This window comes from Falco rusticolus, chromosome 9, assembly GCF_015220075.1.
Source record: "Falco rusticolus isolate bFalRus1 chromosome 9, bFalRus1.pri, whole genome shotgun sequence".
Taxonomy (NCBI): domain Eukaryota; kingdom Metazoa; phylum Chordata; class Aves; order Falconiformes; family Falconidae; genus Falco; species Falco rusticolus.
Window position 1 is genome coordinate 25,034,287 of NC_051195.1, and position 27,882 is coordinate 25,062,168.

General features: G+C 47.6%; 1 protein-coding gene across 1 annotated transcript; it reads right to left on the minus strand.

The window, feature by feature from the left end:
• Positions 1–6,991: 6,991 nt before the first annotated feature.
• Positions 6,992–26,123, minus strand: CXCL12 (C-X-C motif chemokine ligand 12). The gene is made up of 5 exons (XM_037399899.1): positions 25,980–26,123; positions 20,548–20,665; positions 17,081–17,167; positions 13,313–13,410; positions 6,992–11,222 (listed from the first exon to the last, which is right to left on the minus strand). Exons 1-5 carry the CDS (start codon positions 26,038–26,040, stop codon positions 11,191–11,193), a joined length of 396 nt encoding a protein of 131 aa, XP_037255796.1. The 5' UTR covers positions 26,041–26,123; the 3' UTR covers positions 6,992–11,190.
• Positions 26,124–27,882: the final 1,759 nt, after the last annotated feature.

Genomic DNA, 27,882 nt, shown 5'->3' on the forward strand with positions numbered 1-27,882 from the left:
CACTGAGACCCTGAGTGTGGTGCTGGTAGGAGAACATCACACCTTTCCCCTGCTCCCCTGACTCTTCTACCTTTTTTCTGATGATGTTGAGGCAATGCTGTGCACCCTGCACAGCTGCTAAAACAAAGAAAAAAGAAAAGAAAAAAAGGGCAAAGAAACAAGCTGCAGAGGTTTAATACAAAACAGGCAGCATGACCAAAAATATCACTTTTATAGATTCATATCTTGAGTCTAATTTAAATCCATTGCAGAGCAGCCCCCAAAGGGAAGTGTACATAAAAGACTTGTCCAGGTTGTATGCTGCACATATTTTCCACAGTTTTCAGGCACTGATGTTGCCAGAGCATCACTGTTGGGCACCCTCATACCTTCACCTTCTAACCAGTAAGGCTCCCTGCTGCTAGGTCTGGATCCCAGCAGCACCGCAGGGACTCACCCTCAGTGCTTCGTTATGGCTGGATGGAAATACTGGCCTTCTGTTGCTTTTAAGTTCCCCTCTCTCGAATCATGGTTTTGAGAAGCTGTTAGAAGTGGTCAGAAAAAGAAATCTTTTTCCTGAGAACTGCTGATGTTTTGCCATTTGTTTCCATTACTAATTGGCTCAAGGGAAGTCAGAATATTATAACTTCTTGCAGGAAGACTATTTTCCCAAAAAATATTTGATTTGGGAATATAGTTAATTTCAAAAAGATAAAACCATCTACTTTTGATGTTGCTCTGCTGTGTTATATTATTAGATCATATTTGAAATAGTGAAGTCAAAACAAGTCTTTTTATCTTATCAGAACTAAAGGTTTTAAAATAATGAAAAGGAAACAACTGAACACTATTGAGAGAAAATGAAAAAGTCACCTCAGAGCCTTTGGACTTTCCCACTAAAGTTTAACCAGCGTGACCATGTTCCCACTGAATGTTTGGATTCCAAGAATATCAACCTGAGAAAAAAAAATAATTCATATCTGTTTCCTAGAGAGCAGGCAAGAATAATCCTGCCTATCCTCTTTCTAGCTGCCCTCACATGGGATGGTGGGGTTGCTGTTCGGGATGAGCCTGTGCAGACCCCCAGGAGAAGCACATGCAGTTGCCATGGAGCAGAGGTAGAGGAGTGGGAAGGGTCCCAGAAGTGATTTCTTCATGTGAAGGTTGCACCTCACATGAAGGCTGGGGAGCCCTTCAAGGGGAAGGAGGTGCTCGAGAGCAACAGAAGAAGAAATAATCCTGGCAGGACTTGGGATTGTTTATCTGCCGATCAGTATCTGAGAATGATTCCACAGCAAAGTCAAGTAAGCCAAAGAGTGGCAAATAAAGTAATTAATTGCTAAGTGATAACTTGTGAGAAAATTTAGAGGTGATTGAGAATTTTCTGCTAGAGCTTTTATGCAGTTAAAAATAGCGTTCATGAAACTGAAGTTTTGAATTTTTTCAGGGGAAGTTTGCAGAAATTTTTATACTAACAACTGGGGGTAAAAATCATAATGGAAAGATTTCAGATTAAATCGACCTGCTCAGTGAGTGTCCAGGCTCCCAGACTCTCCTTCATGTTCTCAGTATCTTTTATGAGCTAGGTGCTGTGGAGAAACTAGAAACCCCATGAAACACCTTTGCCTGACATGTTCCAACAGGTCATAGATGGACAAGGACAGCAATGCAGCACAGGAGATGTAGCCTAGCTTAGGAAACCCTGGATCTGGTGGACTGCTGGAACTGCAACTCCTATGACTCAGTATGACACTGTGGCAGATCCAACTCTGTTGATTTGAGCAGAACAAATGATTTTGGTATTTCCTGATTTAATCCTTTCCAAACAGTCCAATCCATTTAGAAAACATGACATTCAGAATTTTTCTGTCTGCTTTGAAATAAAAACAAATATCAGAGTATTGGGAATCTGTCCCTCTTTCTCCTGGATGAAAGTCTAATTTCCAAGCAGCTCTGCACGCTGGGCAGCGGAGCATTTGTGTGCAGCCTGTGAGCCACACACTGCCAGCCTGGTGCCCGGCTCACTGTGCCTCTCCCTGGCAGCTCTTGTCACCAAGCGATGATCCCTTTGTGGGTTTCAAAGAGAGGCAGAAACGGAGTGGAAACGTTGTGCCATTTGCTTCTGCGCTCTGCGAGGATTTTCTGAAGTGTCCAGATTGCTCATTGCAGTCAACTACAATTATTCATTGCCATTAAGGGAAATCAGACATTTGAGGTATTCATGTCACGAGCACTGTGTGGCTTTTATGCCTTCTCTTCCATGGCAGCTAGATTGCTGAAGGCCAGATGGCACTCTGAGATGCACTGCTGTAAATCATGGGCATTTCACCAGTCCTGCAGCACTGAGCCCTGCACACAGAAGACACGGCATCGCTGGGGACATAGCTGGGGACTTCCATTTGTTTGCAATTAGGTGCTGGCACTGCGAAAGCCCTGAAGTCACCATGGTCTCTGGGCAACAGATAAAGCTTTTGTTTTTGCACAGACAAAAGGCAGAGCAGACCAAACCAACAGAGTATGTGAGCACTGGGAAGCCTGATGAAAGGCAATAAAGAATGTCCAAAGTCAGCAACAAATAATATGGCAGCAGGAAACAGAAATCTTAAAGTAGTTAAAAGTGAGGAAGGAGGGAGGAGGAGGGGAGGGAGAGGAGGAGTCAGGATGGCTGGGTGCCCAAAGCAGTGATACACGGGGTGAGGGCTGCTAAGACTCACATGGGAGCAAGCCATGAGGGAACTGTGCAGAGCGAGCTGCGCAGCTCAGACGCAGCTCAGACCTACTCGTCTCCTGCCCACAGAGCACCCCTCTCTGGGCTTTCTCTCTTGTAACTGAATGACCGGGAAGGCTTGGTTCTCCTTGTCACTTCTCCATTATCTTTTTACATTACTCCACCTCTCCAAGGAACTGAAGTACTTTCTGTTAACCAAATCTTGTGTGTGGTGAAAGAGGTGAATGTGAAATTAGATCATCTGTACTTCCTTAATTGCTTGACAAGCCATCCCACGTCTGGTGTGATGCTTCTCCAACACCAAATGAAGAGATAAGAGACTTGCATTCCTTGCAACATATACGTTTGATTAAGAGCCCAGCAAAGCAGATCTTCAACCACGAAATCTATCAGGTAGGGACTGTCTTTATAATTCTGTGTTTGTACAACTGCTGCACAGTGGGGCCTTGTCCCAGTTGTAATAATGATGGACAGAGAGAAAATCAGACTGGGAGATGGCATGCAAGAGTAGGGGAGTGCAGGCTTGTATGATAGATACATTCTGGAAATGCCCCTGGCATCTCCCCTCTTTCTTGTCAAAACTACATGTCTGCTCTGGAAATCCCAAGGGGCAAGGGAGGGGTACCAATCCCTCAGTAACAGGGCTGGGGTAGATTACTTAGCAGGCAATAATGCAGGTAAGAGAAACACTGGAACAACCAGGCTGAGGAAGGCACTGCAAGTTACTATGAGTACCTTAATTTTGAATGTGGACACTTAGCATGATGGTAGTCATCCAGCTGTTTTTGTGGCTGTAGGTCTGGCACACGGGGTTTGATTCCTGTTTGCATTCATTGTATATATACTTTGAAAGAAAGAAGTATTTCCTCTCTTTTTCCTCCTTCTTTTCCAAATATTTTGTGCAGAACTATTTTACTAGTGCTCTGCCCTGTGGGAAGGCTCTAATTTAGAAAACATGGGCCAGGCTATGCAATGGGGCTTGGCATTTGCTCATGGAAGTAGTCTTGCCTTTGCATAAGAATTGTACAGTGAGTCTGAAATATTTTAAGTGTCTCTCGGTGCTCAGAAGCAAACAGGTAGAGTGTGCTCGATATTAAACTTATATTGGTTTTATGTGTCGCTGTGGTACTGTGTATGGAAGGACTTTGCAATCTGAGTTTTGTTACACGCTCTGGACCATATCCAGAGATTCCTTTCTTCAGATTTGCTGTTTTTATAGGCAACGTACAAACATGTTTCACCACAGCCAAAATCTTCTTTCAGGCACTGCAATAAATCACACAGCACACTAGGCAGCTGGAAGTGATTGCAGATCTTCGGGGTGGAAGAATCACATGCATTTTGGACGTTTCAGTCAACTACAGCAGGATTTTAAACCTCTGTCCTTCTGTTCTTACATCGTGTTCTTCCATCTCTCAACAGGCTGTGCTAGACTTCGCCCTCCGTTCAAGCCATAGTGGTGTGGGTTGGGTTTGTGGAAAGCCTGAAGCACCCTCTTGGTTCTGGGGCTCACAAAGCTGGTGCACCAGGGGTCAGCTCTCTGTTTGCTGGCGGTGGGAAGTAACAGGTCACTGGTTTTCCTCGACAGCTACCATGAGGAGCGGCTGGCTGTAGAGTGAGGTGCTGGAAGGCACATGAGCTGAGGACACACTGGTGTGCCAAAGGGTGGTACTGTGGCAGGCAGGGGAAGACAGATCAGTCTTCACGGATGGGAATGACCCCAAAAGCAGAAGCCAAACACCTCCGCAGCAACGGTCAGACACCTCCTCTCCAAAAGAACCCTGGATCCTGCTCTGGTACAGTGGCTGCAAAGGACAGAAGGGAAATGTCCTACCACCTCTTTCAGAGACTGGAAATGGGTGACTGGCCCTGGCCAGAGCACACTGACAAGGATGAAGGAGCAGGAAGGTGCTGATGACTGGCAGAGACTGCCAGATGGCTTTAAATCACCAAGACTCGTCACCTGAGCTGTGGTGACAGGGGTTGAGAGGCAAGAGGAGGTCCTCAAAGAGCCAGAGGAGAGAATGAAGGACAAATAAGCATCAGGCACAAGAAGGGACAAAGGAAGAAATTCAGGGAGTTCCTACAAGAAAAGATCACCAGTATGAGCAGTCCTGTGAGCAGACCAGGGGAGCCGGGGAGGAGCAGGGGGGTGCATGGACTAGGGATGGGGCTACAGCCTTCTCCTACTGCCATGCCTCTGCCCCTCCAGCTGGAGGACAAACGTCATGACCAGAAATAGAGGCCTTTTACCCCAAATCTGTCTCCAGTGTAACAGCAGGAGCCATCCTCAGCCTTCGTCCAAGAGAAGCTGGGATGGCTGATGATGTACTAGTGTTACTAATCACAGAAAGGCTGAGGAATGCTCCCTTGGAACCAGGGCTTTCTGCATATGGATTTCTGAGGCCAGAGTGATCGTTAGCTCATCCCATCTGACCCTATTGGTAACAGAAGCAAGAGAACATCCCCCGAGAGCCCAGCGAGCTGTATGTGGCTAATACCACAACGGCGTTCAGCCCTGCTCTGAATAGAGGGAGGATCAGGGCTTTCCTCCCCCTCTCTTGGGGAATGTGTTCCAAAGGCTAATCAGTTGCACACTTAGAAATCTGTTTTCAGTTTTAATTTCTCTGGCTTCAGCTTCTAGACCTTGGGATTTTTTTGTTTTCGGGCTTTTTTTCATTTGCCTTTGCTAGTCTCAAAGCAACACATTTGTTTTGTCTGAGGAACTCTCAGGATGACTTGAGAGCAAGTAGTTTTATAAAACAAGGAAATGCTCACCAGAAGCTAGGACTGACCCTCATCGCGTAGCATCACAGCAGCTTCTGGTTAACATCCTCAGTGGTAACATCACCAGCTGGTCCCGAGAAGCAGGGGCATTTCTCATGCTGTCTTCTGACCTATACCATGCCCAGGGCCTAATAAATCCAGCCCATAATCAGTGTCAGGATGGCTGAGGAGGCCATGAATGCAGCTGATTTCCTTCAGCTTGCTAATATTGGAAAGCTGCCTATGAAAAGAGCCAGATGTGCTAATAAGGTGGGTTCACCTCTGATTCCTAGGCAGTTGCAGATGCATTGCCATGATGCTTTGCTGAGGAAGTAAGAACTAAAACATTTACATTCTAGAGAAAAGACCTGATGAAAGGCACAGCAAAGTGCTCCACAGAACATGGGACCTTTCCTTAATATTAATGTGTAATTTTGTAGCTAATTACTCCCAATGCATTTCCCAGTGGCCTGGGAATTTCTCACTGACCATCTGCACTCACAACTACCTGCTCAGTTTTTCATAATCTCTTACTAAATCATTGCTGGATTTGCAAAGGGATCGTCAGTCATCTGAGTTTCCTTTTCCTGTTTTTTACATGTCTTTTGCCTTGTGTCAATTTGTCCAAGAAATATTTATTGAATAAGATCGGTAAGGCTTAAGCCCTGTTTCACTGTTATGAGATATTAAATCATCCCTAACCTTTGCTCCAGCCAGCGCTATACATGGTGCTGGGATTCACCTGTGTTGTTGCAGTGGATGAATGGAGGAAGGATGACTGGCATGTTGGAGCCAGGCAGCTGTGGAGGGAGCCGGGTGACCAGGAGAAACACTTTGCCCCTGCCATGGGGACTCAGAGAAGGGGGAAGGCACTGCCAAAACCCAATTTTCAACTCATGGTTTCGAGACTCACAGCAAATTCCCTACAACATCATCCAAGTTAGGATTATATCTCCAGGATCTCACACCAGTCCTATAAGCCTCTAAAACCATGCCCCACCTCCAAACAGAAGGCTGACCCTGCTGTGCTCCAGGAAAACCAACCCCAAGGAGGGTGCTGTTCACATCTGATCTTTTGTCAAACGCACCCAGTGACACCCCTGAGGCTCTTCAGAGAAACCTTCACCCCTTCCCCAGCACAGATCATGATGGCATCCCTACTGCTGGAGTGAAAACAGCTCACACTTTTCAGTTCCACAAAGTCAAAGTGTTGCAGGAGACAAGCTGGGGGAAAAACAAAAGTAAAAATAATAAGAAAAAGTTTGGCCTTCTGTTTAGGGAGCAAATAGTTAAGCCTTTCCTTCTGAAGATGGCACATTTCAATCTCCTAGGTTGCCACTCCTTGCCAAACCCCATGGGCACTTGGCTTCAGGCTCCCTGCAGAGTCTGAGCCCATAGGGCTGCTATGTAGAAGCATCCTTGAAACTGGACACTTAAAACTACATCTGAATGTTTTTTGTGATGTGAAGCTTTTAGCTGTTTGTATGTGAGGGGGAAAAAATTAAAAGCAAGTAATAATTTCATTTAGATAGACATTTTTATTTTGAAATTTTTAAGTGCATACACATTTATGGGAGAAATTGCAACAATATAAAAGTGTTTATTTTCAAAATATTCTATGAAAGGAGTAATTTCAAAAGCATAATATAACTCCTCCACAAAAGCTGCCTTACAGGAACACAAATACAAACCCTTTTTCACATTATTTGGGAAGATATTTCTTTTTTCTAATAAAAATATGAAGTACAGTATTAACCACATTCTGACAATGCTGAGCTCTTAAGGAGTGGAAGATGGGAGGTTCATGCAGCCCTTTCATCATGATACATGTTTTCTTCTCTGTGGCCATCAGAGTTTCATGTTTGCAGACAAGGCTCGTCTTGGTGGGATGTTGGTAAAGAAAAGAGTTCATATTTTAGGTGATGAGTTCTCAGAATGCTCTGGTTGCTGTAAATCACATTGCTCAAAACAAGTTACCAGAGAGAAGGACCCTCTAGATGCCAACAGAGGGAAAATAGCAACAAAAACTTCTAGAAGAACTGCATTTTCAATGAAACGTGTATATTTAACTTTGAACATAGCCTTCATTGCAAAATGAACAGTCACCTTTGCTCAAACACCTTAGTTAAAAACACATCAGAAAAACACCCTTCATCCTTCCTCAGGCAGAATTCAGATAAGTTATTTATATGAACAAGTATAAAGCTAGTATAAATAAAAAATTGGCACAGCAATAAATACCATCTACTCTTTAAAAAAAAATAATGCAATCTTAGGGTTCGACAGCTGCACTTTGAAAATACCACACATGATGATTTCACATTTACGGAAGCTGCTTTTTCGGCACAGTTCAGTGTTATCTCTTTTTGCCTCCTCCTCTTATGTATGGTCCCTATGTCACTCCCATTTGCTCACGCTTCCTTTCCCTGACTCAGTCTTTGGTCAACAATTAAATGCAGAAAGGAAAATCAAGTGCTCTCCCCGGGCAGGTTTCTGCTAGTGCTGCTTCTCAGCCTGCTCAGAGTGCAGCGTGCCCAGGAGGAGCAGCCTGCAATGCACAGGGCAGCACACGGAGCCTGGGGCAGCGAGTGATTGATTTCTCCAGCAAAAAGGGCACGGCTGCTCTTCCCAATGCATCGTGCAAATCATGTCAGGCAAAGAGCAAAGCTTCCCACTCCGGATTGAATTTTGGTCTAAAGCAAGAGAAAGCTTTTATCAGGTTCCCACTTCGGTTTTTGACAAGGTCTGTGCCACCCCTGTGTTCACGCTATGCTCAACCTTGCCCAGGTGAGGGAGGGACATAGTGCTGGCCCTCAGCAGCAGCCCCATGCCCTGAGTGGTCTCAGCTGCATGAGTAGCAACCAGTGTAGTGGTGTCAGGGCCCAGGTCACAATGTGAGTCTCAAGAAATGCCGGAGGCAGATGGCCCACAAGTCACCCTGACAACTACCACCTGGCTGTAAATGTTCCCTAGCCTTGCAGGGAGTCCCTTTCCTTCCTGCTGCTACTCATGCATTTCTCCCAGGAGCAAATGCCCTTCCTTTAGCACAGTCTACCGCTGCAACACTCACTAGCTTGCCCTCAGGAGAGAAGGTTGGCAGGTGACCCCATTTTCTGCGGTACCTCCACCACCTGGCTGTACTGTCCAGAGCTGGGACCCCAGGGTTTTGGCTGGAGTGCTGCAGCACTGCCCGTCTCAATGCTTCTGTCAAAGTCTGTTTGCCCAGGCTGTGATGTAGGGTTGGCACGTGCCCAGAGACCTTTCCCTGCCGGTGCTGACCCCAAATGCACTCCCTGTTAACGAGGACTGCAGCAGAGCACTGGCAAGGCTGTACAGTCATATCTACCCACCCCATCTTTTCACTGGAAAGCCAATGTTTCCCCTAGGAACAAAATCTTCATGGCACTTGTCATCATTAGCAAGGTAGGCTGTTGAAACAAAATCACAGCATTATTTAACTCCCTGTTTACTCCAATGGGAATCAATCAGACTTGCTGTCCTTTGATGGGAGGAATGTGTGAAGAATGCACATTCCTGCCTGAGAATGACAGTGAGAATGACAAGCTTTGAATGTCTCGGAACCAAGATTCTTCCATACCCTCCTCAAAGTCATTCTTGGCTTTGACACTCACACTTCTGCCTCTGGCAAACCACTGGCAATTACAGATGCAAGTGTGGGGACAGCAGATAGACCCTAAGGCATAAAGTACAGTCCAGGAAAAATACAAGAAACTAGTTTTCTCACAAAAGTTCTTCCTGTCTTTACCCTTACAACAGAGGATCTGATCCTGCTCACACCAAATCAACACTCAAGTTTTCATCAAGTACAGTGGTACCAGACCTTTCAAAACAGAGAGACAATAAGCTTAAAGCACCAGGCCGGTAATAATAACAACAGAAGGAATGTCAAAATCACACACACATTTTAGGTGCAGCAGTCAGTTTCTACTTCAAAGCAAATGAGGTGATGTGGTCCCAGCTGAAACCCTCTCTGTAATAGCACTGTTTTGCAGAGAGGAAAATATAAGATTTTTACCTGAATCCACATGGAAATAAGGTAGTCCCTGGCTAGCCAAAGTGCCTCTTTGGCAGTAAAGATGCCTGCCACAAAAAGGAGCACTTAGTGAAAGACCCCTCTCAGTGTTCCTGACACAGGCTGCAGAGAAGAGGGAAGATTCCTTTTGAAGCAACCCGCTCAAAAAAGATACAATCTTACAACATTTGTTTGTTTACAATACACACAGAGCTACATACAGACACAAGCATTGTGCTGCACAGATGTGCTTCCCCCCCAGATCCCAATGTGCAGCATAACACAGTTATTGCAGTACTGCAGGTGTCCCTCCATACACCACACAGCAAAGGTGTTGTGTGTACAGGTAGGAATTAGGAGAAAGAAATCTCTGGCTGAGAGAGGGGATTGGCGCAAGAAGTGGTACCTGTCCCCACGTGCACTTTGCAAAGGAAATTCCAGAGGCTATCCTGCTCAGCAGCAAACAGGGCTGCCACCACTGGTGAACAGTGAGTGTTGGCCTTCATGTCCACACTCGAGAAACACCACTCCTTCCACAAACTGGGCAGACCCTCTCTTGCCCCAGACATCCCTTTTCTCCAAAGATAGGGCCAGACATCTTCTTCTTAGATATCTCTGGAGCAATCAGAGATGTTACATCCTTCAGGTACATATGACTGTTCAGTAGCCAAGGCTACAGTATCGTTGGTGAAGTGTCACATGAATGCATCTCTGCCCAATTCAGTGCAAAGCTAGCCAGGCAAGCTGACATCACCTCCTGTGGAAGGGTGGGAAGAGATACCTGGTACCTGGCAGCGTATCTGATCCCTCCAGCAGCTTGCAACACAATTGTGTGGTTAGACATTTAATAATCCATTCTTTTTTGTGCTAAAATTTGTCATCAGAAACACAGGAACATAGGAAATGCCAGGTGACATCAGATCAGTGTTGTGGCTCCTAACACACACAACCACTACTGAATAATGGGCCACACTGCAAACCACATACTGGCACCTTGCAATAACAGACATGCAACAACCCAGCTGTTCATAGCTGTCACCAAGGCCTCTGATCTTCAGAGAAGGGCTTTAGCCCTGTAGCCCTGAGTTTAATCCCTCACCCAAAATACCTATAAATGCCACCCATGGTAATGCTGACCACTTTCATCAATGTCTGATGCCTTTTAGCCTTCCTATGTTCTTGGCCTTGATGACTTCTGGAGGCCAGGAGTTCCTCCACTATTTACACAACATCATTGCACTGTACAGTTCATGTCCTTCTAGGTTTAAGACTCCAGGAGACTTGCATGAACCAAAAGAAAGTTAAATAAAGCAGAACCTCTACATAGCAAAGGAAATAAAATATTATATAATAACACAGGGTTAGTTTAAATTTATATCTGCCCTCAGTGCTAGGTAATAAACCAACCTGTATAAAAACATATTTTTCTCAAATAGTTACATCTTACTATATAAAAATAGCACTGTGAAAGCAAGCCAATTTGTGCAAAAAAAAAAAACCCAACAAAACCCAAACCAAAAAAACCCCCAAAAAACCCCACACACAAACCCAACCAAACAAAAAAAACCGTTTGGAAATGCATGAAGCGTTGCTTTTGTGCTGTATGATAACAGTGACATGTATTCATTCCCTAATACTGGTTATCTGCTCTCTGGGTCCTACAGTAAGAAATCCTGTAGACGGCTTACAACGCTTGCCTCTTACATCTTGAACCTCCTGTTGATGAAGAACAGAGTGAAACACTATTAAGGTTTATTTCAGTTGCAAAAGCTTTGATATCAGGCCTAGGCAAACAGCAAATCTGTGTCTGGACTAACCCAAAGGCATTTCTTTTGCAGCCCCTCCAACAAGTATTTGCCAAATGTTTTGGGGGAAGTTCTCCACAAGGAGCTACTGTGACCCAGCAGGGCAAACCCAGCAATGGAGTTATTTTGGGCAGGTTGTGCTCATCACAGTTAGTAAGGTGTTCAGAGCTAACACAGGAAGAAGGCTGGCTAGGAAGCTTTTTCTGGACTTGAAAGCCAGAGCAGAGAATCGTCGGTGGGCAAAGAGACTTGGCAAAAAATAAACAGCAGGGAAAGGAGGGATTAATAATTTCTGAGAAGCCCCGGTAGTGGAGCAAGTGGCACTGGGAATGCCTCATTTACCTGCTCCTACCCCACAGCTCTGCTGGAGATCATGAACTGCAGCTCCACAGGGTGCCAGGTCTCTGTGAGGATGGAGGCACACAGAGGACAGCCCATGCTCTGCTTTTGTTGGTGCTCAGCTCCCACCATGGGCTGGTTGGAGAAGCAGACACCCCTGCGTGTGCCACCCAGCCGAGAGCCATCCCCATGGCCTCCCTGCTCTGGGACCTCACCTGCTGTGAGCAGCTGGGTAGCATGTCACAGCTCATGGTGACCAGCTGCCCACTGAAGGTGGGGTGACAGGGAGGGGGAGCAGCCACACGCTGCGCAGTAAATGTGTGAGGTGTTCAGTGCAGAGGTAAGGAGCTCAGGGCAGGAGCCAGACAAATGGAGTCTCCCATGTTCAGTGTGAGCATGGTACCTGGGGGAGCAGTGGGTTAGGCACCACAGCAAAGTGCAAGTGTATTGTGTGCAGGGTTCACACAGAACAAGGAGCCAGCCTGTGCTGGTGGCCTCCAGGTTTTGTCTGAAGCAACCCCTACTCCTGCTCCAGGCTAGTTGGCCTTTTGCAGTCTAGATGAGGTCACTAAGGCTGAGTTACAAGTGTCAGAGGGTAAACACCAGGTATTCAAAAGCCCTGATGACCCAGTATGTACTGTCTAGCCTACAGGATCAGAACAAACATCCCTTTCAGTGCCTGCTGGACAACTGAGACTGTGTGACCACAGCCAGAGACAGTTGTGGCTGCTTTCAGTCAAGGTAGCCTCAGAAAACTCATCCAAGCATAAAGAGGATGACGAGGATGACCATGGCATGGGTAAAAATTTCCTCTTTGAAGATATCTTCTCCAATATCCCATACCAGTAACCCCACTTCTTTTGGTGCAGAAAAGCAGGACACAGCACCCTGGTGTGAAAAAAAGGCAACTGGGACAGTCAGAGTATTGGTATATGTAACACCATGCTCTGGGTCAGGGGTCCTCATCTACGGCCTGCAGGCTGGATACGGCCCCCCAGGGTCCTCAATCCAGCCCCCGGTATTTACAGAACCCCCCGCCCCCCCCCCCCCTCCCCCCACCGGGGGCTGGGGGGGGGGGGAACCAAGCAGCCGCAGATGGCTGCCTGCCACTTCATCTGCGCGCCGGCCCCCTGGTTAAAAAGTTTGAGGACCCCTGCTCTGGGACTTGCCTAGCATCTCCCATAGGAGAGGTGTCAACCAGTCACCAATGCACCAAATCATGTTGTCACCACCCAGTGCAGCATTTGTCATTAAAAAGCACCCATGACAAACTCACAGCTGTTATTTATAGTTTAACTCTGTCAGTTTAGTATTGGAGGAATATGGCTAGCTGAAATAAATAGGGCTACCAAACCTTTACCCTGTTTTTTTTACTTTGGCTTTGATTCAGGGTTATTTTGGCCTATTTGGGTGTCCATTTTCCCATCTGTAAAATGGGAAATTTTCCCCACCCCTGGTGTGCCTAACTATCCCCCTGTTCTAAGAGTTTTACCTATATAACACTCCCTTGCAGGGAAGGTGCGGCTGTTACCCTCCACAAACATGGAGAAAAATGGAGGTCTGGATAAGCTAATATATTTGTCCAAGGTCACATAGGAAGGTCAGTGTAAGAGCAGGGACTTGAACCTGAGGTATCCCAGCTCAGAAACTAATGCCTCCTACCATTCTTCCTCCCACGAGACTTTAGTGGTGTTGCACGGGAAGGGCAGAGTGGGCCCCGTTTCTTCTGTTGCTTTTTTTTATGAGTGCGATGACGTGGTCTAAATTAAAAGAAAAATACAAAAAGACTGCCATAAATTATCCGTATACAAAGGCCTTATTCACATTTATCCTATGGTCCCTTCATAACTTGCTGGCAGGGTGCAAATGATGATGACACCCCTTTCATACACCCTCTGCCTCAGAGGAACACTAGGCAAATGGAAGTGCCCTGGTGACAGGACGTTTGCGAATTCTGAGGCCAGAACAACTCTTTTCCCAACACTGAAGCCTCCCCAAATGCCTGCCAGAACTTTTCAGCCAGGTGCCTCACCATTCACACAGTAACCCCATGATGTAAAATGAAAGTAGAGGGGGGCTGGATTTCTGGCTTCCCACCCAGCATTCCCACTGACATCAACAAGAACTGGTGGCTACTCTATGGGATTTGTGGGCATTCGGTGCCTTAAAACAAGGCTGCAAAGATAGTTGCCTACATTGCCCCCACCTATGTGGGGCATTTACCCAGCTCACGCTTGGTGGAGTACCAGGAGGTAGTTGTTCTTGGCGTCTGCTACTTCAGCCCTTACTTTACAAACGAGGTCAGAAATTAGGGAGAGCGGCCACACTGGGGTTTACAAACGCTACGTAGGAAGGCAACAGCAGGGCTTGGCTCCCATCACAGGCAGCCTCTAGAAGCTGGGAATTTCCTTTCTTTCCTCCCAGTGGGTTCAATGGAAAGGCTTTTCCTTTGACTTTGTTATCTTCTCCAGATCCATCAGCAATCTGGTCCATGCCAGTAGTAGCCACTAAATGGATTCCAGTATCTCAGACTGAGGGAAGTTCTGAGGTGGGACTATATTAACTCGACAGCAGACAAGGTGGCCTCTGTTTAATTTGGGCTCTGTTAGCTCTGCAAGGGCCTGATTTTGCATATCCTTGCATGAAGGGAGAAGGGAAAGGCAGTCAATGTACTGTAAATGATGACTGGGATTGCCTAGAAGTGATAAAGGATTTGTTAGATTTGCCCCTTGCCTATAAAATGAATGAATGTTGAATGATGTTGGCCACAGCAGCTGCACAATGATTTTTAAAGCCAGTTAAGGAATTTGGATTCCTGACAGCCTGAATGTATTTTACTGATGTCTCATAAGTGTGTGTATTACATGGAGATGTGATGAATATAAAGCAACAATAAAGGCTAAGCAGAATTAGTGAGCAAAATAATTCCCTACTAAAAAATGTCTCTGGTTTCACAATCAACTGTACTGGACTCCTATATTCTACAAACTTTTCCCTGCCCTTAGCTGCAGGTTATAACACAGAAGATAGTCTCAAATTGAAGCACTGGTATAGATTAAGATGTCTTGACAGTTTGGATTTTACTTAAGCAATTACAAGAGCCCTTTCTACAAAACGTATTGATTTTATTCCAGAAAAATAAATTCCCATGTACAATTGGGTTTTCATAACATGAAACAATTAGCCATTTTATTGCTAGTGCATATAGGGTAATGTCACATTTCATACAACTTCAGTACAAGTGAAAAAATATAATATATGGCTGATTGAAATTGATAGCTACATTAACATTTATAGATCTATATAGATTTATTTTACAAGCTGCTAGTAGTTTAGAGGGATATCGGTGTTTTAAACTACCAACATTCATATGGCTCCAATTCAAATATATGAATTGTTTGATGCGCTATAAATATATTCCGAAGTACATTTCATTGAAGAAGTCAAAGCTGTGCACTAAAATATATCAAAAACATGCCTTGTGAACATGCTACAGACAGAGCCCTGACTGTCTGTGGAGCATAAAAATGCCACTGGTGCTAGCATTACTAGTTGGAAAATGAAAATAATGCCATGATTACAGGAATAGGTGATGGACATATATGCTTTCTGTCATCTTATTTCATAGAGCTGGGACCAAATTCTCTTCTGTTTGTTACTCAATGTAAACCAGGGTGAAATCCACCAAATCGGCAGAATTGCTTCTGGATTAGCATTAGGTAAACAAAACCCAGAATCTGGCTGGAGATCAGGCATGGGCTCATTGGCTTTGCAGAGCTGGCCCCAGATCTACACTAGTGGAATTGAGAGCAGAACGTGCTCCTGCTGAGTTGTTCCCCTAAGTCAGGCAGGCAGGATCTGAGCACATTAATCACATTTGCCTAACCCTACAAGTTTCTTAAGTGTCTCCTAAATTTTGGGTCTTATGAACAGCACCAAGGGCTTCATTGGGGATGACAGCAAACAGAAACTTAGGCAGGGGCTTGAGGATTTTCCCGAAGTTAGAAAAAAAAGTAGCTCAAGCCCCTAGGATGGTCAGCACGGGCCACATCCTGCTCTTAGGTTCAGTTGTGCCTACATCCAAAGCCACCCCGGCAGCATGAACCTGGATTACCTCTACAGAGAATTTGCCCAAAGGACAAAAGGGCTGAGTGCTGGCAGCAAAGAAGGCACGGAGCGTTGGATGAGATGGGGAGAGCTATCAGGGCTGGAATCACAGTCAGTTTGGTAGCTGGCTTCCTTCCCTCCTCCTTCTCACTCTTGGCCCCAGTGTGATCCCAAAGGGCCACATGTTACTCTCTCTACTTCTGGTAACATTTTCCCCCTTGCTTATTGTAAAAACACATGAGAACATTGTTTTGTTTTGTTTTGTTTTTTTAACTCTACCCCTTGTTTGGCAGATGCATTTACAAAGCAAACAGTGAGGGGCATTCAGCTACCTGTACTGCCTCACATCTGCCCTGGGGCCATACCCTTCCCCACATTGCTCCAAGAATGCATTGCTTTTGTGAATGACTGGATTCCAGCCCTGCCTTCCTCCTACAGATGCAGGGGGCAGTAAGATTCAGCAGGGTTGCAGTGTGGTTACTGAGGGGTGGGAATGTGGTGGCAAGGGATACTGAGTGCACAGGTAGACTTGCTGGCCAAAATGCTGCTGCTAGATCAATTGCAGCCCAGGGCTCTGGGCAAGCGAAGAAATGCTTTGTACCATTCATTTGTCTTACCTTCCATCCCAGAAAGGCTGGAGCCTTTCCCTCTCAGCACAGAAATGTTCTCTGTGCTGCACTTCCACAAAATTGAACTGAGATAGTCTGGGTCCACCTCAGAGTAGCCATGATCACCCGCATTCAAGGGGAATAAAAATACATTTTAAAAGTCTGAATTTACCAAGTATGGCTTGTTTTACCCTGGTCTTCTGGGAGAGCTTTATTTGTGGCAGTGCATCTCACCTTGGCCAATATTAATAGCACTCCACACTGGCCAGCAGAGAAACAATTTTTAGCACCAAGACCCCTCAGGCCTCAGCTGCCTGTGCAAACAGACCCCCAGTGTAACATGGAGAAGGGGCTCCAAAGAAACTGGAACAATATAGATTCTGAAGTAACTGTAGTTTGGCTTGGGGAAGACGGGGCATAAAGGAAGCATTTTCCTTGGGAGAACGGCTTTTTTTAAAAGAGGATGAGCTGGGGACCCCAGAACAAATGCATTAGGATAGATTTTGCCTCAGACCCTGGCAAAACTCTTAGTTTGACATTTAGGATATACTAGAAGCTGTTGTTTTAATACAGACTAGGTCAACTCCAAACCCTTCTTCAAAACAATATCTCATTCCACGAGTACTTTGTCCACATGGTAAAAGCCAGACCTTAATGTTCTACCCTTTAATAACTCAGGATGTTAGCTGTTAAGTCCATTTGTCTCTTGCCTTACTTGTTTAAAGCTTTCTCCAGATATTCCTGGATCCACTTTAACTTGGGATCAATGCACACTTGCTTGCTGTTGCTCTTGAGCCTTGCACTGCCAAAGGAGAAAAGTCAGAGTGAGTCTGGTGTGCAATGCTCACACCCGCCACCCACCCCCAGATGCTCTATTTTCTTTGGGTGTCAGTGCTGCTGTCAGTTAATCCATAAAGAGGATGGGTTATCCCTACCAACCTCAAGGCACCCATTATAAATATCCCTGGTTTCAAAGCACTGGTACCATCTGTCTCCTCTAATGCTGATTCTTGTGGTCTGTACTGGGATGCATGTGGGGGTGGGACAAATACAGAATTTGAATCTAAGTTTTCCAGTTCATACCTGGGCTGTTATGACAACAGCTGTGTTGACAACAGCTAAATTTCATTTGGCAATACTAACATGGTAAATATAGGTCATTTTTGCAAGGAATTTATTAAGAACAGCTCTCAGATTCAACACAAAACTGAAAGTTTCATGTGTTTTGAGGACAGACAGCAAACCATACATCTTGGATGCTATGAAGGTCTGGTCACTTCTTAGCATTTTGTTTTATACAAGACTGAACGAAAAGGTTACAGGCAGGAAGCAACTGGAAGTACCATAGTGCCAGAGGCAAGTTTTTCCTCCTGTATTCACTCAGCACTGGAAACCAAAGCAGAAACTTCCTGAGGGGTTTCTCCTGGATGCCCAAGCTGCACCTTCCACACCAGACTGTTTAGCTAATTTGAATTCCCTCTGAACATGGCGTTTGGGCTATCTGCACCTTTCATACAGAAGCAGTACAAATAGCTTTTCACCCGCATCAGCAGGTCTCACCCTCCAGGGATCTCTGGGCCCCTTGAGAGGGCTGTGGTCTCCCTGTGTTCCCCGAAGCATTCTGCCTCTGCCCCAGCTGCTCACAAATATTCCCTGCCTGCCTGCCATGCAAAAGTGCCAAGAACAGCAGTTTCATGGAAATGCCCATAGGAATAAGTTCAGTACTCGTTTAAGTATTTTGCAGGATGGAAGCCAAAATGTTCCCCACTTTATAAAATGAAATCTGCAGAATAGAAAACTATGGCGTAAGAAATAACAGGTCAAGAAGGCTTCTTGGTCTGAAGTTATGCAACACCACAGTTGTAACATAAACACATCAAAGATCCAGCCTTGCAAGCCCTGCGCCAATGAAGAGATGAATGGACCTAATTCATATTTCCCTTACAGTAGTGCCAAGCTGGAGTATTTCCAGTGAAGTGATACCAACAGAGAGTAAGAATGGATTTGCTGATGTTAGCAATGCCTGGGAACTCTTGAGCTGGCCTCACAGGGTACAGAACCAAAAGCACACATAACCAGCCTCCAGCCACAATGCAATTTCCCACACCTAATATTAAGACATTGATTTTTTTTCAGACACTTACTTCTGAGCCTGCTACGTGTGCAGTTGTGGCGGAGACCTAGGCAATTATATAGAGTGCTAATGTGAACTGGTTTACGTGTCTACTTTAGCATGCAATTAATTGCATGCTAAAAATGCCTATTTCCCTGTACTAAAAAGCAAGGAATTTAGGATGGGTTTTCAAGAAGTAGGTATTGACAGAAGAGATTTTGGATTTGGAAACCTGACTTCCAATAGAATGGAAGACAAAAGCCTGCTTTTAGGCTTTTTGTTTGGGTACAATTCCCCTCAGCCATGAAGGGGAATGTACTTGTGCAAAAAATAACTTTCTTTGAAACTATATGCTTTAACTGAGATTCTCTATACCTGAAAATGGTAGCTTTTAAATTACTTACACCTTCACTGTATAACGCATATTCACTAAATTCAGAGTTTATGAAGCCTAAAACCATCAAGATGAGAAATTTATATGTTAGTTTTGATTCCATTTCAGCTTCTGTTTCGATAAAGAAAGACCTGGTTCAAACTCATGATGTTTCAGGGGTATTTGGAGATAAGTTTTTAAATACCTTACTTTTTAAAGTAACAAAAAGATGGTGAACTATAAGTTCACGTGTTCTGTGTGCCACTAAATCACATTGCAAACAAACATATTTGTATCAGGAATGGGCAAGAACATGAGTTGCTTGTGTTTCTGCATTTTGTGCTCTTATCTATCTCTAATGACTATGATCCCACATTAGTTAAGACATAAATGTATACTCTATCCTGTCTGAAATGCCTGCCATTTTTCTTGAAACTACTCCAGAAAATTCCAAATCCTCACAAAGCCTTAGCACTGGGACCCTTATGACATCCATTGACAGTCCCAGAGAACAAATCTATACACTATTGCATTTTGGATGCTTGCCTCCAAAATTGTTTATAGGTAGAAATCAGTTAGTCACAGCTGGTTTTACCATTTCTGTGAAAGAAAATAATTTCTCATCTGAGGCTTACAGTTTTCTCACTGTCCTCCACCAAATCCTAAGGCAGAAGCAGACATGAGAAATTGTGTATGACCTACCCAGTTTAAAAAAGAAAAAAGGCATATAAAGCCAAACTGGTTCATGAATGGATCCATGTTCTTCAATCTCTCTGTTCATTCCTGAGAAATCTCATGAAACCATGTCAGTTTTCTGGGTGCAGAACTGTTTTGGATGACAAAGATTGGATTTTCACAATGTTTGAGCTGCAACTGGAAGAGCTCCGCATCGATTGAAGACAGAACTGGTGATGGGAGCACTGCACAGAAACACAGTCTAGCCACTGAGACCCTCACAGAGGTCGACAGAAGTTGATAGTAGTAGAGCTCTCTTGCAGTGGAAAGATTAATGCTATTTTTTTTCTTCGAAAATTTTGGATTTTGGGTGAGGAGGGAGGGGGATCACCCATGAACAAATGAGGCAAAATGACCTTCCTAAACACAAACACAAATCTACAACGCCATTTTTCCTGAAAACCAGTGTTTCCTTTTCAGTAAAAATGAAGCAGTTATTTTCCATTGGGAACCCATCATTTCTGTCCTGCTGTGATCTGTGACCTACTGGAGACAGTCACTGCCTGGTACGTGTGTCCCTGGATCAGGTCAGCATATGTTTAGGGCCTGTACCTCCTGTGGAGGCTACACAAAATCCAGCAATTCCTTTTGCTTGTTTAGCTCCTCCCTACGGAAAAGTGGAGCATTAGAAGAGCCAGACCACTGTCTTCTTCCCAAGGTGTGAAGCTTCACATCCAAGGCAATGGACAGTCTGTCTGACATTCCTGCTCACATACCCAGGGGGGAACAGGACATGGGATTACATAGTCACAGGGGGATCACAGAGGTAGAACACAGCTGGGAAACATCTAGCTGGGCTCCTTTGTGTGGAGTAAAGCAGCACCCGGCTGTGCCTGACACAGAACTGGAAATCACAGCACGAGACAGACCAAATCGCAGCCACCAAAGCAGGAGCCAGCTCCGTGACTTCTCTTTTCGACACCTTTGATTAGCACCCAGCTGAAAAGAGTAAGAGACTTACACGATCTGCAGTGAGCAGTTAGGTGTGGAGAGGATTTTGAGGTGCTTAATGTTGGCTCTTGCCACGTTGCTCTCGTAGAATCGACAGGGGCATCGGTAAGTCAGGCTGACGGGTTTCTCTGCGGGACACAGGGAGAGAAAGGACACATTACTCCCTCTTGCTCCCCGTCACAGCACAGATACACAGACCGGGGCTGACAGAAACTCCCTCCAAATATGCAGGTGAAAAAAAGCAACAGAAAAGCTGTAGCTTTGGGAAAGCATTTGCCCACAGCTCACAGCACAATCCTTTTACCCCGGTACCCAGCCTTTCAATAATGGTGCGTGGGATTTTGTAAGACAAAAGAAGAGAGAGAGAAAATGGAGATAAGTAAAGAAGAAGAGATTAGAACAAGGAGCCGCTCCATTGTGCAGGGATGCTCCTGGTAATTAGACAAGATAAAGGCCAAAAAAGGGGGCACTTGTCCTCGGTGTTATTCTTGTCAAATGATTCTGACCCGAGGCCAAATTAGAAGGTAGCCAGAAGAAAGCGATGAATTCCAAAGTGTTCAGATCAAAACGGCTCGGCTCAGGTGCAGGCTTTTCACGGGGGACTTACTGGCTGCAGAAAAGCCCTGAGTTTTCCAGGCTTTCCCAGGGCCCAGTGGCTGACCTTTCCCCACTACAGCCAACATTTACTCCCAGCTGAGATATTCGCACAAGGAGGTGTGACTCGAGATGCAAGATCACAGTGGTTTTGCAGGGAAGATTTGGAGTCTTTTGAACTCCCAGCCTGTGGCAAAGTAACGGCAATCGAGGAGACAGTTACCATGCAGCGAGCTCTCCAGATACTAATCAGGGACCACCAGACTGGATGAGTTTTTTTGCTGGCATCACAAGGGACAGAATTAAATTTAGCCCCCTAGGCTAAAAATCAGCCATGTTTATGCATGTGGAACTAAGAAAAGCAGCCTGGCACTCACCACAGCCTCTGATGCAGTCCTGCTACCTGATTTCGCCATGGGAGACCTTAATTACTGGCAACCAAGTGCAAATAAATAAGATACCCTGTGTGTAAGCTTCAAAGCTCCATGCACACTAAAATAGAAACCCAGAAGCCTTGCCTGGAAGTCTAGAAGGAGCTGCCTAAGATTTGAAACAATTTCCCAGTGGAGCAGTTTTCAGCCTCTGGGAGGAATTGAATTCATATGCCTAACCCATAAGGTCTGGCTCATGGTGTAGATGGTCAGATCTATATCTGACAGGGCTTTAGATCCTACATGGCAATCTGCCGCCCTGTTTATTTAGCCACACAGCAGCACTTGCAGCATCCAAACCCAGTTTCCTTAAAGGCAGATGGAGAGCTAAAGAGCAGGGAAAGGCTTGGAATCCCTACACTGCCGTCTAGGAAGGCGAGAAAAGAGACAGCTTTTCAAGTGCATCTGATTTGCATATATTGCGCATTTACCAGTGCCTGCCTCTAGCACATATAACGACAGACAACACGGTGAAATTACCTTGTCCTCAGGACAGAAACCCCTTTTTTCCTTCCAAATGTGTCTACCAAGAGATGAGCCAGAATCAGGTCCCACAGGCAGATGAGCAAACAGGAATTAATTCATCAGTGGGAGTAGAGTTTCTCCAAATCCACACTAGGATCTGGACTACAAGTTAACAAAATTGGAGTGCTTTTTTTATCAGTTTTGTGGCAGCCCAAACAGGGATATCATCTATGACTTAATAAATGGGAGGAGAAGCTCCCATCTGCAGGGGGATGAGGAAGGAGGGCTGCAGGATGAGCCTCCCGAACATGCACTAGACTAACTAGTGCTAATAATGTGGAAGGGAGAAAGGCGCTACGATTTCCCACGGCAAATCTGTGCCTGATAGCTACACATCAGTGAGTTTGTATTGGAAAGGGAGACTGAAATTGAATGGACTCATGCAACAATGCTCTGAGCACAGCTGCAGTGGAAGTGTTGCTGCAAGCCTGTACCAACCAGATTTAAGCAAGCTTTAACCTCAACAACATGCAAGAGATGAAGTGTGGAGATCTATGGTTTGAGAATGTAATCCTGTCCTCTCTGAGACGGGGAGAGGAACATTCTTGATCCCATACCACTTGAAATCAGGAGCAGAGAAAGCTTAACCATGGCTAACATGTCCCTGAGCCCCAGAGTTGTTTCCTGCCCAAGAAAGGGGATTCAGCACAGCAAGGAAGAGGGGAAACCCCAGCATCCAGCGTTCTTCTGTCACCCCAATGCAACATGGAATGACATATGCTCTCCCAGCACAAGAATCCCTTTGGTGTTTCTGTGCCCCTTGCTTGCTGATCAGCAGCGCAGGCACCAACCGGACTAGCTCTCAGCATTGCTAACCGGACACCAATATCTCCTGCTGCTGCCCCTCCAGCACTCTGGCTCTGAGGGCTTGGCTGTAGCTCATGCTGCCCTCAGCAAAGCTGAAAACCAGGGAAAACTAGTGCACGTGGCATCTCTCAACACAAGAACCCCTATCATCCTAAAGTGGGAAAGGGAAGGGGCAACTTGAGGGCCATAATTTGGGAAGGGGACATTTCTTGTCTTACTCTGAGGCTGACAAACATAATTTCAAAATTTGAATTTTTTTTCATGCACAGTAATTGTTTCATGCACAGTAGAGCTGGTGAAAAGAATTATTCTACGGATAGGTACTGCAGGAGTCAATGCTCTGTTGGTTCTCTGGTGTCTGATAAATACCAAGCACAGCTGAAGCCATTCTCTTAGCAGGACAGATTAGTATAGCCTTTACATGAAAACACCAGTTCTCAAGAAAATGATGGTACATGAAGCTTTTGAGACTTCATCTGTCTGACACATTTGGTTAAAAATGGGTGAATATAGTCAAAGCTTACAGAAGAGCCAGACGGTATTCAGACACCTTAACGTCATTCCTTCAGCCTTATTTCCTTAGACAAAAAAAACCCAAACCAAACAAAACAACAACAAAAGAAAAAAAAAAACAACCAAAACAACCCTTTTGGTCTTGACTAGAATGGTCCAAAAGGTTCTTGGGTTCGGGTGTTTTGGTTTGGTTTTTTTTTTTTTACTGTTTCCTAACTGAAAGCTGAGCTCTGCTGGTTCTAAATACCCACTTTTGCTGGCAAATTCTCTCTAGAAACAAAGCACTCACAAAAATCTCTCACAGAGTGGCCACTTATCGATGTTGGAAGATGCTTATTTCACCCCATAGGGATCTGCCTTACCTCACCCATACCGCAACAGGATGGTAAGGAAACAAGTGACTTGCCCGTTCTGCTTAAAAATTACCATCAGTAACTTGCTGTGTGGGCTGGGAAGCTCTGGGCGCTTCAGTGGAGAAGGAAGCTCTACCCAGGCAAGCAGGCTGGGCATGAACAGACAAAACATTTGATGGAAGCATCAATTTACTCCTGTTCACCCACGGGTGCGTTTGTCAGTATCAGGAGAGAGTCAGCAACTTTTTAAGAACAGCTCCATTCCACTGGGCAGTGAGTCTGTGATAGGCAGACACAGCTTTACCAGGGTGGCTAGGAGAATTCAGAGCCCGCCTGCCCTCCAGGACAAGGTAGCCCTGCAAACTCTCATCTGGATCAGGGTTGAGAGCGTGCAACATGACATGCAAAGAAGTAGGCAAAGAACTTCACTCCTATCACCGCCAGCCGGCAGGGTCCTGTCTCCTTACTCGAGTTTTTCTCCAACCTTTTCAAGCCTTTTGCTTACTCAGGTAGCCAGGTCCCGACACGCTTACCCTGCCGTAAAGGTACCCGCTGGTGCCGTTTGCTGCCAGCTAAGGAGAGCTGCCGCTCAGGGAGCAAAGCGCGGTGCAACCAGGCAGCTCTGCCAGCCTCCCAGCCCTGCACCAAGTGCTGCCCGAGGGGAGGCGAGGAGGGGGACAGCCCTGAGCTCCTGGTGGTCCCCAGTGCCCAAACTCCCGCTCCTCCCGTCGGGGCTGCAGCCCCCGTGTGGGCCGGCAAAGCTCCCCCCCCCCGCTCGCTCCAGACTGACTCGCCCGCAGAGCCGAGGGGACCCCGCCTGGGTACCAGGGCACCCTGGTGCGCTCAGCCGTGCGCAGGGATCCGCGCTCCGCGGGCCGGGGGGCGAGAGGCCGGGGCTGGCCCGGCCGCTGCGGACCCCGGCTTTGCCTTCGCTACCTGCGCGCTGCCCTTCCAGCCCGCAGGGGACAGAGACCACCCGGCCGGGGCTGCTTGTTGGGGTCTCTCCGGGGCAGTGTGCCTGCTTCACCGGGACGGAGTTGCTGCTGGGACTGTGCTATGGAAAGGCGTCGGCGAAATTATAAGAGGGCAATTAACTCTCTCAGGCTAAACAAAGAGGGCATCGGAGAGCATCCTCCGCCGCCCTGGATGGGGAACACCCAAGTTTCGATCGCCAGAACTGGACGATAAGACAGGAGCGGAGGTCTGAAAGGGCGCTCGTTACTTGGCCAGCAGAGTTTCGATGAGGGGATAACAGGGGGCCGGTCCCTGCCAGGCAGAAGCCAGCCGCAGGAGGAGCGCCCGGGGGATGCCCCGAGGCTGCGGGCAGGACACCCGCCACGCCACGCGTGGGCAGCGGTCCCCGCTGCCCCGGAGCCCGTGGCCCAGGGCTGCCCTCGGGGCGAGAGGCGCAGGTGGCTGCGGTCCCTGGAGCCGTGCTCCGGCGGTGACAGGCGGGCCCGGGGGCCCGGCGCGGGGCGGACGGGCTGAGACGGCGCTGCGGAGCGGGACGGACAGCAGCGGTGTCGCTGCCTTAGCGACAAACGCCGCCGAGGCAGCGCTCGCCGGCTGCCGGCCCGCGTCCCCCAGAGCTCTCGCCAGCGCACCTCGCTGCGCCCCCCAAACCGCCCCTCGCCCCCTCGCCGGGGGTGCGGCGCATTCCTGCTGAGTGACCGCTTTGGCTCAGCTCTGCTCTGATCGAGGGAAGATAGATCACGACAGAGGACCGAAAAGGAACCCAACAAGCGCCTGTTTCTCATTTCTTGTAACTTTTAGGGCTGTTTTTTTTAAAGGGGAAATCGATGTATGTATTTTGCAACCAAACCACCTCCCTGCAGACCGAGCGCTGTCGAAAACCTTCCCGCAGCCGATTTCAATCTGGGGTGCGTGTGGCACGGGGGGTGGCTTGGACCAGCCTCCTTCGCAACAAGCGAGGGCGGGAGGGCGAGCCTGCCTGCCCCCAGCTCGCAGCCGCCACGGCGCGGGACTCGCCAGGCGCGCACCCCGGAGCCGCGGCGGGAGCCAGCGCCGGGAGCGGGCGAGCGGCGGAGCGAGGGGGCACAGCGGGGCGAGCGGCGGAGCGAGGGGGCACAGCGGGGCTTTCCTCGGGGCCGCAGCTGCCGGCCGGACCCCCCCGCCCGCAGGCGGGAGCGGGGCGAGCGGGCGGCCCGCAGGCGGGAGCGGGGCGAGCGGGCGGCTCGCCGGCAGCGCAGCGCACTTACCCTCCGAGAGGGAGATGATGGCCAGGGCGAGGGCGAGCAGAGCCAGGGCTCGGAGGTCCATGCTGGAGCGGCTGGCGGGGCGCGGGGCAGGCGCTGGACTGCTCGTCCCGGCAGCTGCGGCGCTCTGCCGGAGTCCCCTCCTCCCCTCCCTCTATAGAGGGGCCGGGACCGCCGAGGCTGGGGGAGGGGAGCCAGGGGGAGTAGCTAGCCTATGATTTATTGCCCGTGGCATGTTATTACATCCTTCCTCTGTTAAAAATGCTTGGAAAGGAACCAAAAGAGCGAGGGCTCTTCTCGTCGCTCCGTTCGCCCGGCAGTCTTCCCCCAGGCAGAGCGCTTGTCCCGCAGCCCCGCGGCCCGAGCCCCCCGCGGGACGGCAGCGGCGGTGCTCGCCCCGGGGGTCCCGCCCGCACGGCCAGGCGCGGTCACGATCCCCCCATCCAGCCCGGGCCGTGGCGGGAGGAAGTTTCCTCACCAAACTAGGCCAGTCCCTGTCCCTCCTGGGCATCCCAGCCCCGCTGCTCTTGAACTTGAGCTGCTGGAGCTGGGACAGCGGTGGGGACGCGTCCTGTAACCCTCAGCATTCACACCGGGGAGAGGAGAGAAATGCCACTTCACTCCGTGGGCGCGAATCTAGATTTACACCGGCTCCCTGGGCATCAGATCCAACACCACACGCGAAAACAGAACTTTACCCGGGAATTTGGGGGGGCGAGGAAGAGAGAGAAAGAGGCTTTCGCGTTTTGCTTCCACATGCTCAGCTCGAACCACCGTTTGCTCGTATTAGCTGAACCCAGCCGTACCTTCCCTGCCACATTTCTCCTCCTTTGTATTGCAGATGCCGCCGGCCTCCCTGGCACCTGGGCTGAAAGCCCCGATAGCCCGCAGCGCCTGCAGGTCTAAGGGGTGCTGCTGGCCCTGAGCTATTACAGCATCGTCAAGTGTAATTGACTTCAGCATGCCCCGGCTGTCTGCAGCCCGAGCCCACGGGGCCCTGTTGGTTGCCATTCAATACTTTAAATAAACATCGAGGCTTTGATTGAATTTGGACCTCTCGGCTACATTTAAAACAGGCGCCTTTGGTTGGGACAGAGGTGAGGAGAGTGGGTAGAGCTAATCCTGGTCTGAAGGTATTCAAAGGACAGGTCCACAATGCCACCAGACAGCAGGGCTTTCTGTCTAACAGAAGTTACCCAGAAGTTACCCTGGGTAACTTCAAACTCTCTCAGCCACAGCACGAGAGGTGAGCCACAGCACGTGGAAACAGGGACCCAAATCTTGCACCTGTACTAACCTGGAGCCGTTTCACTGGGAAGAGCTTGTTTGGCCAGGAGAAATGCTTGCATTGATGCTGGGCCACGAACTGGCTCCCTCCCTGACACACACAACCAGCTCCCTAAATCTAGTTATTTGTATTTCTTTGTCCCTGCTTACCAAGGAGCATTGAATTTGTTTAGATGATTTTGCTCTCCTCCCTTTCTTTTAGGTAAAGTAGCACAGTAGGGCAGGAACCTGATGCACTAAAAGGGCCAATGATTGTCACTAGTGCTGTGAGCCTGGCTACAGCTGCAGTGACAGTTGTGAAATTCTGCAGGGATGGGAGAAGCGAATCGTAATCCCACTGCAAACACTGCTAGGAGTGCTGCTGTCCCACCAGTGCTCCAGCTGGCACATCGGTACGTCCACGCTGCACTTCACGTAAGAGTAATAGTGTGTCTTTGCTGTTGCTATTGCCACAGAGAAAAACAGCCCAAGCATCTAATCAAAGAGATTGGATGGATGCGCGATGAGATCAGAGTAGCAGTCTCCCCTTCAGCATCCCCAGACATGCACACGTGTTGTGTTGTAACTGAAGGGGAGAACTGGGTGGATCCTAGGAAACGCCTGGACAGACCTTCACAGC